The sequence below is a fragment of the Megalopta genalis genome, chromosome 7 (assembly GCF_051020955.1).
Source record: "Megalopta genalis isolate 19385.01 chromosome 7, iyMegGena1_principal, whole genome shotgun sequence".
NCBI lineage: Eukaryota > Metazoa > Arthropoda > Insecta > Hymenoptera > Halictidae > Megalopta > Megalopta genalis.
This window is the reverse complement of record NC_135019.1, coordinates 18,616,572-18,631,716: the sequence shown is the minus strand read 5'-3', so window position 1 is coordinate 18,631,716 and position 15,145 is coordinate 18,616,572. Positions and strand designations below refer to the sequence as shown.

Genomic DNA, 15,145 nt, shown 5'->3' with positions numbered 1-15,145 from the left:
GCGTCGGGATGAAGGACAGAATGAAATTTGCGATTTGCTCGACGACTAGGCTATTTACGAAAAGAAAATACAGATTTTAAACGACTAAAAATGTCCACGAAAGGAACTCGGTTTCTAATCAAAAATTAATATCTAAAAAGGTATTGGTATCCTTTACTTCAAGAGCAAGATATCGATGCCAAAAAGCTAACATAAAATTAAGGAACGTCATAAATCATTTTTGTTTCAATACATCAATCTGATTTATCAGTAAAATATAATTATACTATATATGTGTTATCGGTGAATGATAAATGCATCGATAGAATTTGTTCTAGAAAATTTGTTTATGAATCCACCTGGAAAGGGGAAACTATGCTAAAGATAGGATTTGTACGATTAGATATTGAATAATCGTAAACATCCACTTCAACACTTCCTTGTAAAACAACAGAATGCATTTCTATTCTCAAGGCTGGTTCTAACATGATGATTAATTTAGTAGAATGGCGAGTTACTTATTATTAAATTATGATTAAACTATTTTTGAACTGTAGCGCAGTTGATGATCCTTCATAGTCACGAGTGCTGAACATTAATATTAGTTAACCCTTCGTGGATAAACACGTTTCTTGCACTTTACGTGAATTTTCGTTCTGAACAAAAAAGACCCAGTTTGCTTACAGAACGTTGACATTATTAACATATTACAATCCATAATGCTTCATGATTCACGTACAGTAATATCTCCCTAATTGACGCTCAGATTGTCCACAAAAATGGACAATTTGGGAAGAGTAGATACGATTATTCGAGTCTTGCAGCTCGTTCTTATAATTGTTGACAATGGGTAACTATAAAAACGAGCCGCAAGGCTCGAATAATGTTATCTGCTCTTCCCAAATTGCCCATTTTTGTAGACAATCTGAGCGTCAATTAGGAAGATAATACTGTACGTGAATTATGAAGCATTATGGATTGTAAACTTTCAGAGCAATTTCTTCGAACCAACGCGACGACACCTTGAATGCTAATGAACTACTCTAAAAGAATATATCCCAATAGATGTAGTTTGTACATCTGGTTCAGCTAATGTACTTTGCTAAATTGGTTTAGTATCCTACTCGACTAAATCGTATTGTCAACACATAATAGGTTACTGAATTAAAAAAGAACATCTCTACAATTACTTCATACAACACTTATCAACAGAACATGTCGATAGTTATTTTAATCCTTTGAATTCCTTGCACTATGATTTTTTTAACGGCTACGTTGATTAACATTTCTTCGTCTTTAATCCTTTGCGGACGAGGACTTTTTAAAGTAACGAGAACGTTTTTCTCATAAAAACAGATTATGCATCGAGGACTTGACTCATTAGAGAAATGAGCAATTCATTTTGTAGAGAGAATGTCTCCAAATTATGGTATTTCCGGGAAATGTGGGGTTGCTGAGGTCATTTGACATAACTTTTGACACAACAACTCGCGACTTTCTTTATGAGTTATTAACGAAAAACACACTTCCACTCATCTGCCACGAGTCAACTGATCTCGCCTCTCATTGGTCACTGTTCTTTCGTTAATAACTCGTAAACAAAGTCGCGGATTGCATTTCCGCTAAGGAAAAAGTTACCTCAAATCACCTCAAGAATCCTTCCCGGGTGTTAACATAATTATGGGATACCCTGTACATTAAGCATGAAATCTTTATCGCCATCACACAGCATTTACATCAACTACATCATTTACATGTAGTATAAATTAAATCTTCTAGAGTCTAATATGATTTAATCCTGTTACAGTACAAGAGACTGAATAAAGAAGAAAGTTATTAAATTGCTCGCCAATCTAATGAACTAATCATGTCTGAACTGTCTTCGTACTTTCTCCGATCATGTATTATATGTGGTTAAGCTAAACGCCTTTCAAGCAATCGGCCTCGTCTTCCAGGTTAACGATGACGACCTTGAGCGTGAGTTGACTCTGACAAAGCCGCCGGACATGGCGGCGATCCTGGCCGAAGAGAGACGCATCGAACAACTGCACCGTCGCTCGTACGACACGGATAGCAACTACGAACAAGACTCTAGCCACGAGAGAGACTCCGGGGTCGAGTTGGGCCACGCTGAAGACTGGTCGAAGCAGCCGGTCAGCCCGGACATGTCGCAGCACAGTCGACAAAGCAGCGAGCCGTTCGGCGCCAGCGTGACCTCGTCCGAGGAGGACGAAATCTCGAAAAAGGAGCGCGAGATCATCGAGGTCCTCGAGAAAGAGGAGCAGTGGCGGTACGGCAACAATTGCGAGATGAACAGGTAGGAATTCACCGTGGCAATTGCAATGGTCAGTGGAGGGTTTAGGGTCCTTCTTTATCTATCGGTTCGGTTCGACGTCGCTTCTTTTGGACAACGGCTGCATTGACAATCTATTCTTCAGTTTAGTCGGGGATTAGTGCGATGCGGTTCTCGAAATTCCGTTGTTGGGCTTTCTGGTTTTCTAATTTACCACCAGGTATCGAAGGTATATTGTGTTCTACTCGGATTCACGTTTATTTACACGGTGTACCACACCTCCTTCTGGGCTCTCCCAGGTGGCAACACCTGCCCGAGCGTTCCTCGGCGAAGACGTTTCTCTGTTGTAATATCGTTGGCACGTCTGCGGGAACCAAGGTGACGGTTTCGGATGCTCCTAAGTCTGTATGTTAAATAACAGCAAGTTTAGCTCTGTGTGTTCGATCACGAATGTGTCCTAGGAAATAGCGTGCCGATAAAACAGTGCGTTCAAATCCGGTTCGGTAGAGTCCTCGAGCTCGTGAATCCTTCTAGATTGACGCCCGCGGCTATTCCGACGACACATATCTACTCTATCTTTAAGCGTGTTTTGTATGTATATAGAAATATATAGATATATGAAAGTTATATTGAATCTGTATGTCGAGAATCAATGTACAAAAACGGTTATGAATAAAATAAAAACACTTTTACTTTGAACACTGATGGTCCTTTCCTACCGCTTCTACTATCACTATCGCTGCTCGCTGCGTTGCTCCTCTGGTATCGGTCGTCACCCATTTTTCCCGGTTCACCACACGCTAGCCTGTGTACATAGAGACAAACAGACAAAAAAAAAACAAACGATGGTAGTTAGCCGTGGTTCTGTCGAGTAATCGAGACATTCATCACGAAACAGTGACTTGGGGGAGAAATTGGCGCACAAGCTGTGCAAGCTTGAGGAAGAGAAGATGCAGCTGGAACGGGAACGGGCCCAGGAAGCGGTTCTTCGCCGGCAGGAAGAGACCATGCGCAAGAACGAGGACAACATTCGCAAGCAGGAGGAAGCGTTGCGCAAACAGCAAGAGGAAACCGCCAGGCAGCAGGAAGCGGCGCGTGCCGAGACAGAGGCGAAGCGTGCTGAAGAGAAGAGGCAGGAGGAAGAGCTGAGGGCGCAGGCCGAACAGCTCAGGATCCAAAATGAAATCGAGGAGGAAAGGAGGGCGGCCGATGCCCGGCGCAAAGAAGAGAAACGCATCAGGGCCATGGAAAGTCAAATACGGGAGCAAGAGGTCAGTAGCATTTTATTTTCATTGCTTGGTTGCGATTGGTTTGTTTACGAGTACGATATTCTCTCTTTATACAGAATGTCCCAAAATTGTCTCGCATTCCGGAAGTGGTGGGTTTCCGAGGTCATTCGAAGTAACTTTTTCCTTAGCGAAAATGCAATCCGCGGCTTTGTTTACGAGTTATTAACAATAAATACTGGCCAATAAGAGACGAGCTCGACTGACGAGAGGCGGCCCAGCCATCGAGCACAGTTCCACTCATTGGCTCGTTTCGCCAACCGAGTTCGCCTCTCATTGGTCGCTATTTTTCGTTAATAACTCGTAAACAAAGCCGCGGATTGCACTTCCGCTCAAGAAAAAGTTACTTCGAATGACCTCAGGAACCCCCATTTCCGGATTGCGAGACATTTTTGGGACATCCTGTATAGTGTGGCTGAGAAATCGTGGTACAACCGGCCAGGGGATGATTCTACATGGAAAAATAAGTAGAGAAAAAGGGTAATATTTTTTCATTCAAGGATCCGTTTTCGAGAAAAATAGATTGACAAAATAATACTATTGAATATGAATCAAGTGACGCGTCTAATCATCGCATACCAATTATACTTCTCGTCATACTACAAGCCATAAAAACCTGGCGGATCTTTAAACTCATTTTAAATTCCTTTTTCCACTCATTTCTCCATTTAGGATCATTCCCTGGCCGATTGTATCACGATTTTTCACCCACCCTTTATATACATACACCATGGAAATCAAACTTTGACATTTCTTAGATAATGTTGATTTTTATTGATTATAAGCTCGTTAGAAAAATGTATCTGTTCTTCAAAAATATTTGATTCTTCTCGTTCGTCTTGTACTTCACAAGTAATCATTCTAGCAAACCTCATTGCTTATATGGCTTTATTTTGTATATCGTTCCAAATTTTTATGCAAAATAAAATGCGTTTGTATTGATTACAAGATATAGGTAGACACTTATCTCTTTGTTTAATGATCTTAACCAGCTCCAAATTTTTTCACTGTTTTACAATCGACCTGATTTTTGTTCTAAATGCATAAAATCCGCAGGCTAGGTATTACAGAAGTTACTTGTGCAATACAAGGTCAATGAATTCAGAGTAAAACAGAGTTTGAAGAACTTTTTGCGATTTCGAAGGGACTATTCCCAACTCGAAAATTCAAAATATTCTAAAACTTTGGAGACATGTAGAGTATATGTAAATAAGTATTACGCAATTTCTTTTTGCTTAAGTTCACAATAAGGGTTGCAAAGTAAATCCTAAATATTCGGCTATCTTTTATTTCATTGCTATAATTCGCAAACTGTACAAGATAGGAAAAATCTTCAAACAAAAGTTAATTCTTTTGTCTAAATATATTGTTATTTATTTATACATCGTTTATTTATATAAATAATCGATATTTTTTTTGTAATTGTTTTATTTCTTAATTTACACAAGAAAAGAAATTACGCAATATGTATATATCTACATATGCTCTACATATACCCAAAGTTTCAGAATTTGTTGAACTTCTTGGTTGGGGATTATCCCCTGTTAAATTGCCATGAATTTATAGAGTGGTGTCCACGCTTTACGTTAGTCCCATATTGACGTGCGATTCTTTGTTGTTGTCTTATTGAAGTTTGAGTGTGGAAAGTATTTCACTGGCATAATTGAAAAAGTACGTAATGAAAAGTTCATAGCGGATTTGGATTTTGCGTTTTGTTGGATTTTTCGCAAAGTCAACCATGCTTCAGTACACAACATTGTTGCACAAATATAGCATGCACTAGATACATACACACAAGGCACGACCTTCGATTGTGCAATCTGTTTAATCTAGAGGAAAGCGACCGAATACGGAATAATAGCCTAATACGGAATAGCGCGATTTCGCAGAATCGAACAAATAAATATCTGTTAACCGGCTTTAGGCTACTTCACTCGCTCACTTCGACACCGTACATGTTAGCGTTTCAGTCGAACGAATGCTAGTGGCGCGACAGGAGCATCTTGTTTTACTGCAACTTCAAAAGTTTTCATAGCGCAGTGTTTGATATTCAAGTAGGTAATTATGGCGAATAACCGTTTTTTTTGTTTATTTTGTAAATGTTTGTATATAATAAATGTATAAAGCGATTGCGTAACCATGAAGCCTTAATGAATAGAAAGAATAGAAATACTTTTCATTCCAAATGCGATGAAATGACAACAAAAATCGTACACTATTGGATCGTTGGAAACGGGAAAGTTAAATAAACTATACACGAACTGTAGATATATTTAAAGCATCGATCCTAATTCTCCTACGAAGAGAGAATATCGTACCTGGACGTAAATATTTGTTTATACGAGTTTGTTTCGTGCTAAATGTACAGCGTTGCACACACTTTTTATTTCACTCGTTCACTAATTCAAGCTATACAGTGTGTAAATCACATTTTATGTCATTAAGAATTATGGAAATGTAGCATCGATTTTCTTTTCGAGCACGGACTTAAAAATCGCGTTTAATAAAACTTGTTTTCGTTTACTTGTGTAGAGACCAAACAACTGTATACTTAGTTTAATATGCGAAAATTCTCTTGTCGACGAAACATTTGCAATAAAAGGTACTACAGCTTTTTCTTACTGAAATAACCTAATCGATCGAAGGCTTGAAATGTTTTAATTCGATTCGAAATTTAGTTAGGAAGCGTTTAATGCCGGCGAATACAAAGCAACGGTATAATAAGCATTAATAATTGCTAGAAATGCAATTACAGCTCATAAGTAGCAACAAGATTAAGAGTTCCGTCAGGAACTTATGTGTCGAGAAGTGCTTGCATGTAATTTTAGTCACGCTAATAAGCATTCTGAACTGCATGCTGTAAAACGAGACTTGTTGCACAGTAAAAAAGTTAACGGGCGAATCGTTGATAATTATTCGCAGAACACGACATTGGTTGGTGCTGGGTTGAACGACGAAGAAGACGAGTTTGCTTCTGGGGTAAGGGAACATCATTTTAAAACGTTTTTGTTTCGTATCTCGCGGCTTGCTTCTAACAAAAGCAGCTACCGATTTGATATAGATGATATCAAAGATATCGTACAAATTACAACGGAAATTTCGTTTCTGAACGTCTAAAGAATCGTGGATGTGTACATAACGATACTATTAAAAGAATACCGCTTTCTTCGCCTAACGAAAGAACGTGTAATATTAAATGTTCTATATTGTTCGAGCAGGAAGTGCTCAGAGTGGAAAGAGAATTACTACAATTGGAGCAGGAGGAATTGAAACGACAACGCAATAATTTGGCGTACCGTGAACAGAAGCAACTAAAACTGGCCGAGCAATTGCAGGAACAATGGAAATCTTTACAGGACGTTGCGCACAGTTCCGCGAATAATATACAGCAGTACAAGAATCAGCCACCAGTGAATTACAGGTCATCGATGCCGAATCTTCAACTGCAGGACGTGCAAAGAAGAAGGCCGCCGCCCCCACCGATACCACCGGCGAAGCCATTGCGTTTGATAGAGCACAGACAAAGGGATGTCACCATTAGGTAATCGCATTATCGCTATTCGTTACTAGACTGCGGATTTCATGCATTTATCACGAAAATTAGTGGACAAATACAAGACAGAAAAAACATTTAACAGTAGAACTAACGAACCTTAATTTATGTTGTTTTATAACGATAACGATAGATTGTATTTATTTAAACTCAGTATTTCTGTAATTATAACTTCGTAATTTTGATTCTATGATAATATCTATGTAATTATATATGATTTTTATTGTATACTTGAATAAATAAGTGTATCTAATTTTTCAAAGATTTTTATAACACCAGGAATTGCAAGAGAAATTTTAAAGAATTTGTAAATATTGTTGCGTGATATTATTAAAATTATTGATTAACGAAATCAATATATATATAGCTCTTGTATCTTACAATTAGAGGAGACAATTTTCATTTTGCATAAAAATCCGCGGTCTGTTAAGATTTACTTCAAACTTACAATTTCTTCGATAAGCAGCTTCGCCTTAATTTGCCAAAAAATTAACACGTTCGATATCGGCGCCTGTTTCTGCAGCAGCCTTCATCATTATAGCAAATCTTCATACAAAATTAATGCTTTTACCAATTTTAATAAGTGGTTGCATCGGTATTCATAAATTCGTGTAGTATATTTCACAGTTTTGTAACGTTGACGAATGGAAGTTGATGAAGTTACTGATTGAATACTGTAAAATAGTTGTAATTTAAGAAAAAGTTTATATACTTGTTGAAGAAGATAGTCCTGATGTTCTCCACCTACCGAAACAGGGCACGGTTATGTCAGCGCTTAAACAATCGATCCACAGCAGGAAATGCAAATTAGAAGTGGAACACGCGTACCACCATTGATCGTGTCACACAATTTCCTGCTATAGCTATAGCTTTCCGCTTTGTTGCGCTTGGTGTAACATTTTCTGGCTAGGTGACGTGTGGTCTTTCGGTGTCTGTAGTCTTCAGTTGCAATTCGATCATTCTTACTAGCAGCAGAATTTTTGAACCCGTTGCGGACCAAACATTTCATTCTTATCTATGCACAGTAATCGGTGCCATTTGTGCAATAAATATTTATTCAGTTATCTGTTTATAGTTGAAAATCGCTGTTTTGTTCAGTGTTTCAATATATGTCACATCAAACTACACATTTATTAAACACGAGTACACTTACCAACAAAAATTGAGAAACTTTACATATCGTTAACATTTGAATAAAATTTGATATATAACTCGCTTTTTATATTGCAATAGTGTTCTATTTAGTGCATGTGACAAATGAAAGAGATAGTAAGAATTTTAATGAAATAAAATTACTAAAATAGAATAAAAATTAAAAAATTAAAAGAAAATTAGAAAATTGTAAAAAAATTAAAAAATTGTAAGAAAATAAAATTCATATTTTCGAAGAAGGTTTACTACAACCAAGAATATGCATCTGTGTAAGATGTTTCTTATATTTTGCCGATTAATAACGGTAACTGTACCAAAATATTAAATATAGAAAATCTTAATGCAACATAGTATTTTTGAGCCTCTTATCGCTGCTGTATTTCAAAATCTCTTCATATCCAGTGACCAGTTATTTAATTGTAATCGAAAATTGCTGTCGTGTTAAATGTTTATTTGACTGCTAAGATTTGCATACTAAAGGTCCGCAATGTGTCAAGAATAGACGAGTATCTTAATATCGACGATAGGAAAGTTTGATTCGATAATAACCGATGGAATGGTGATTTGTGAATATGAACAGGAACAGCAGAATTCCGTCTGCGGATTCGATTCCGCAACAAGTGGACGCGTCTTTGCGGCATAGTGCATCGGTCACGACACTGTCGAGCCACGCTGGTCAACAAATGAGCAGACAGACGTTGCAGGCACTTAGTGCAGTACCTCGACCACGAATCGTTCAGAGTGACCAATGGGTTCAGCGAAGAAAGAGCGATGTGCCACGTGGGGCCCACGACTTGAATTACCAACACTGGCTCATCCAGGTGAGAATTTGATTTTTGAGCGTAATAGTATAAAATTTAACTTACAAGAAGAGGTTGCGATTGTGTGTGTGTGTGTTGGATCGACGATTTTAATCAGACTTGTACTAATAAATCTGGAGCAAAAATAATTCAACCAATTTGCAATTTCCTTCGTAAGGAAAATACTTGACAAATAAGTTTTATAATATCTATAAATATTGGATCAATGTAAATGTATGGCAATAGCTATGGCAGCGAAAGTGATGGAGTGAGAGATTCTTAAATCTCTGAGCCGATGATTTAAATGTTGAAAGATTAATATTTTCTTTATTTGTTTCCTTTCTAGTACATTTTTTCTATTTTTAATTTGGTAATATTCATTAAATTTTTTCTCTTTTTATGTTTTTCCCTTCATTGATATCTTTTATTAACTTATTATAATTTTATCGCAATCAACAAAAAACAATGAAAACAAATTTGAAACAATATAGATTTTAAAACCTATCGTTTCTATTAACTGAGTATTTGTGAATATCCTGATTGATTGTAAAATATGAGTCGACATATTTTCTCTATACATTTATCAGACAGAATTAATCCTTATTAATAAGCAGATCTTTATGTAAATTCTCATTTTCGTAAATTGTTTCACAAAACTCTGTAGTAGAAAATTATTTCTTTCACTATCTAGAAAATTCATCGCGGTGAGCACAGAATAATAATACAAATTATTTTTATTAACATTCACGTCGTTTTGCATTTTACAGACTCGCGTTTACCATAAATGCAAAAAGATCCGCAGTTTATTAATAAGTGTGTAGAAATAAATATAATGAAGAAATAAGATTTGCAAAGAAAAGTTTGTAACGTTTGTAACAAATGAAAAAGATAGTAAGAATTTTAAAAAATTAAAATAAAAATCAAAAATTAAAAAATTATAATAAAATTATTTACGCTATAAGCAGTTTGCTGTTGTAATCTCTTTGAGAAGTGTGTAGGTAACGTTTTTATAAAATATATAATTTAATAAAGAATATCAAAATCTTTCTTAAAATCAGTTAGCATTTTCTATTATGACGAGAATACTCGTTAAAAATAGCTAACTGGTTAATAGAACGCCCAAGTTCTATACTTTTGCAAAAGAGAAGTTTAAAGATACATCTTACAGAAGTATTTGTAAATGATATTTTTATTCATGTAGGAAAGTATATCGCTGATGCTGTAATGTTATGTTGCAGGAAGCGGAACAGAGGAGGATTAGCGAGAAAAATCAGCGATCACCAGCGCGTAAATCTCAAATGCATGTAACAGGAACGTCCGTTCCGTATGCTATGGCTCCGACGAGGACGGATAGCAAACCATTACCGGACTCCATTATACAAACTCTTACGCAGAGAGTGCAGAATAGAGCGCAGGAGAAGCCTCTTCCACCAAGAAGGAGGTAAGTAAAGAAATCTTTGGAATACGACACAAATTTCTATACCACAAATACTTTTTTCTGATGTGCAGTGGAACGTCCGTTATATTAATGCCCGTTATGTGAACGTCCATTATGCGAACGTTCTCTTATATGAATGATCTCTTATTGGAACGTTCTATTGTATGTATGAACTGTATATTTCTTATTGCAATACCGTATTTAAACGCGCAACGTATTTAGTTGCTTCTATCGTATGAAATTTCTGTGGTTGCAGGAAAGAAGGTCGCATGTAACATGTTTCGAATTTTATAATATTGTCGCTTAACGTTTTGAACACTAATTCTTTTAATTGGCAGTGTTTCTATGTTCTTCATTTGTCTAAGCTTTTTGAATTTGTTTCTATGGTTTTTACTGATAAATATGTAAATTCTATATTTTACATCTCAATTAATGCTTAAAATTACATTCTTTAAATTGTGACAGGCGACAACTTTCTTTACAACCACAGATTTATTCGCAATCATTCAGTATATTATCCCGAATATTATCGTCTTTTTGATTTTGCATTTTATGCGTGATGTTATCTAGATACAAAATAAATTGTGTTCATTTTACTTCATTTTGTCTCAAATGTTTAATCAAACTGGGTGTTAACAGCTTGTTCTGTTCTTCGAATAGTATTTTAGTTAGTTAAATAGTTTAGTAGTCATTTAGAAACGGATTGCAAAAATATGAAATAAAGAACGTGTACGAAAGTTTCAACTTGCAATGTTTACTGTTAGAAGAAAACGCAAATTTTATGATTAAAGAACTTGGATATCCCAATTTTACCAGATTATACAACTTTGTATCAACATTTATATAATTAGAGGTAATCGAGTGCTAACAGAGTTTAATGTATTATAATGGTTTATAGTTTATAGAAATCGTTTAGAGGAATACAATGTTAATTCATCACTGTTTCTTTGTTTTCAGGCTAGAACATAGCGCCAGTCATGAGCATCTTACCGCGTTGCAGCATCAATCGCCGCAGCATGTTCATCAGCAACAAAAACCAGCACAACCGCCACCAATTAATCCTGAAAATCAAGAAAAAATGTTGAGCGTTAGCGGGAAAAAGAAATGCTCGCATTGCGGGGATGAATTGGGTACGGAACAAATAGTTTAACAAACAATAGTGTTTATTATAGTTAAAAGAATGCACGTAAACCGAATTCAAACACTTTCTAAAGTCACACTTTACAATAAAAATTTGATTTCTATAACAAATTGATAATTTGCATATTAATTGAGGCCCGTATTAATCATTTACTATCTAAGTGATTGATTGAATATATTTCTTTTTCCGTTCGTACAATACAAAATTATTTTCAAGAGAATTTTTCTAATACGTAATTGCCCAATTGAAAGCAATAATATTTATATTTATGTTTCTTTTTATTATAATCAGGTCGAGGCGCAGCAATGATCATCGAAAGTTTGCGGCTATTTTACCACATGGAGTGTTTCAAATGCTGTGTGTGTCATGTGCGACTTGGTGACGGACTAATGGGAACAGATGTGCGCGTTCGAAATCACAAGCTCCACTGCCATAACTGCTACTCCAGTGACGACGGTATCTACATTTAGCCTACACTACTAATATATAAAATTCATTAATAAATTAGAATATCTTTGTTTCCCAAAACACGTAAAAAGTTCACCAAACATGAAAATAACTTAAACATTCCTTTAAGTAATAAATCAGTAATGCTATGTTATATATATAAAATCAAATATAGAAATTTTAAATTAGTCATGGAATGGTATCCTGGAGCCTCTTGTGAGCTACTATATTTCAAAATGATTGTAAACGCGAGACTTCTTTCATTTATTTCGAAAATTTGAATTCTATAATGCCAAGTTTCATATCGAAAAAGATTTATTTGTACTAAATTATGACACTTCGTAGTCTAAAGAACAAAAATACCATTGCAGGATTGTTTGGATCAATATTACAAATAAAATGAGCACCTACTAAACTTCATCACACAAACCTCACGCGATACATTTTTCAGTTCACAAATTAATATTTTCGTAAATACTCTGGACAATCCACTAACTATTCCTATTTTTACAATAAAGCAAACCTTTGAATTAAATAATGTTTAACAAGTATGCTATCAACGACTCTACTACAAAAGTTGTATTTCCTGATACAAGTGGCATCTTGGACTAGCTTTTAACGACTGCATTAACTCAAGTGTTTCTTAAACACGATCAAATTCGAAATTAATTCATTAATACGCTTACTAATATTATTCGAATGTTTTAATTTGTCCAGGACTATTCTGAGGTCGTTCGCGAAGCAAACCTTAAGAAATAAGAATTGATCTAACGACAAACGCCTTAAGATTTTTAACAATATTAGTATAAACGTCATCTGACTGTTCCAGGTGTCAAGTTCAGTTGCGTGTGAGACCCGGGAGTAGGACTACGCCGACTAACTTGAATATAGCATTGTCGGGCTATATTTTATAAGTGATAGTCGACGATTAAACTGTCGGTAACGCGCAACCGCGACACACCAACAACTCCTCTCATTCTGTAAATAAACTCTGACGGACGAAACGAACAAGAGAAACGAGCACACTGTCTCCGTTTCCGGCGATGTTCCTTCCGTACACAGCAAATCGACCGCGGAGCCTCGTGATTTCAAATGTAACACACCGGTTTGTTTTCATCGGCTAAATGTAGGACGTACCGAGAACATGTAAATAAACGTGTATTTATGTAATTAGCGTTAAAGATAGGGAATCAATGGAGCGACGAATCACAAGGCAGCCATCGCTGTCCGTTGGAAAACGATTTAGAGTAATATCGGCATGAGTTCACTGTACATTTTTGTATCATAGTTATCCCGTGGTATTTATGAGAAATCCCTGATGCGTGACAGCTATAATTACAAAAACCTTCTCTAGCCCCCCACCCTCTCACACACCCGTCCTTTTTCTCATCCATCTTGCTACACTGTTCTACGTATGCTTGGCAATTAGTAGACTCTTTTTATCAATTGGACGATCGTTTCTTTCTCTGTGAAGGTCGTTTAGATTTCTAGCTGACTATTGCGTAAAGTACAGTGACTAACTGTAGCTGCATACCAAGATACGATTTCGTCTTTTATTTCTTGTCTCGAATGACCGACGCGTGTCCGTTGTCGCGTCGGAAATTACTTACCTATTGTGAAATATTGTATGATACGGTCTCGTGTTATTACAACATGTAATTTTATATTATCGAGAATAAATGTTTATTATAGCGATTGTGAGTTTGTTTTTTCCACCTACATATCTTTACAGCTGATCTACATTCCTCATCTACGAATAATCCACAGAAGACATCATTGTTTTCTTGGGCAGATCTCTAAAGTGCAAGAAAACGTGTAAACTAACAAGATCTGATAGAATTACGATTTTTTTTCTTTTTACAATTAGTAATCTTTTAGTTCAAAGAAACTTTCCTTGAATCCTAATATTTGTAAGATGGCGTATGAAAATGAGAATTTAGGTAAAGATCGACCGTCTTGTTATGACTACAGAACTTTCTACATGTGTATTTGTAATTGTTCAAAAAAAAAAAGTTTACAAGAAAAACTGATATTATAACATATAGTACATTGTATGGTTCGTTTATTCTTACCAGTGAACTATAGATTTTTGGATTTATAACAACAATACGTAAATGCAATTTGAAGCAGTATATAGATAGGAAATAAATGTACTACTTTCAGTTTATTAAAATCAATAAAGGAGTTAATGAATTTGTATTTGATCTTTCATTCTTGTACTCAGTGCAAACAATTTTGATATTTCCTGAAGATCCGTAGTCTCCACCTCAGCCTGAACAATCTTACTAATAAAAACTGAGTGAAGAAAAATACATAAAAAGGACTTAAAAACCGAGTAAATTTTCCATAATCTTCAATAATAAAACCTGAACCTGTACAAGACCTTCTCGGTATTTCTAGCAACAAGAAAGAAAATTAAATTTTGACGAGATTAAAACACAGCATAAACTGATTTCAATGTAAGTACACATAGATGTTCCGGCAGATACGTTTATAAAAGTTTTCCAGAAAATGTAACAAAGAAAGCTGTCTCTTACCTAAGAACGGAGGGAGTTTGTAAGGACAGTCAGGTAGCAAATGATTTCTGAGCAACAAAATGGAGTCAGACGTCCGAAGCGACGTTAAACTCTCGGCCAGGATAGTGTAAACAAATAGAGCGTAATGCTCGCAGACACGGGAGCCGGGTATCCGTTTCGCCGCACCCTACTTCCTTGAAAGCAATTAATTCTAGGTCGCGTTGCATAATCGCGAAAACCAGCGTCGAAGGGAGACGGAATCGGTAGCAGAGTGCTGCGTCGTGGTCCGTCAAGCGGAATTGAATTACCAACCACTTCTCGGCTCGCTTTATCAGTTTCAGTAATTCGAGCAACGTCCCTCTATTAATAGGTGAGCGTCGCATGGACCTGTGGAGAACCGAGGATACATGTGTGGGGGTGCAACATGAAACTAAGCGAATCCCTGTCACCAGTTTCCGCGATCTTCATGCAGCCGACGTCATGTTTTCGAGTCGTGTTACAGAGACGGACTCGGTTACAAGAATTCGCTGAACACATGGC

At 36.3% G+C, this 15,145-nt stretch overlaps 1 protein-coding gene and 1 long non-coding RNA gene across 10 annotated transcripts in view; one reads left to right on the top strand and one right to left on the bottom strand.

Annotated features, from left to right (window-relative positions):
- Positions 1-13,784, top strand: part of smash (smallish) — a 368,080-nt gene extending 354,296 nt beyond the window's left edge. For 7 of the 9 annotated variants that reach the window (XM_076523763.1, XM_076523760.1, XM_076523769.1 and 4 more), the window contains 9 exons: positions 1,935-2,296; positions 3,171-3,543; positions 6,481-6,537; positions 6,777-7,099; positions 8,844-9,084; positions 10,302-10,504; positions 11,459-11,631; positions 11,934-12,098; positions 12,919-13,784. In XM_076523763.1, the coding sequence (XP_076379878.1) occupies positions 1,935-2,296; positions 3,171-3,543; positions 6,481-6,537; positions 6,777-7,099; positions 8,844-9,084; positions 10,302-10,504; positions 11,459-11,631; positions 11,934-12,098; positions 12,919-12,941 (1,920 nt within the window). In that variant the 3' untranslated portion in view covers positions 12,942-13,784. The remainder of the gene's footprint in view (positions 1-1,934; positions 2,297-3,170; positions 3,544-6,480; positions 6,538-6,776; positions 7,100-8,843; positions 9,085-10,301; positions 10,505-11,458; positions 11,632-11,933; positions 12,099-12,918) is intronic. The other 2 variants (XM_076523766.1, XM_076523767.1) reach the window with 2 other exon arrangements.
- Positions 2,712-7,808, bottom strand: LOC143259867 (uncharacterized). Its single transcript, XR_013033884.1, has 2 exons — positions 7,560-7,808; positions 2,712-3,077 (listed from the first exon to the last, which is right to left on the bottom strand). It is a non-coding gene; the product is annotated as an uncharacterized LOC143259867 (long non-coding RNA).
- Positions 13,785-15,145: the final 1,361 nt, after the last annotated feature.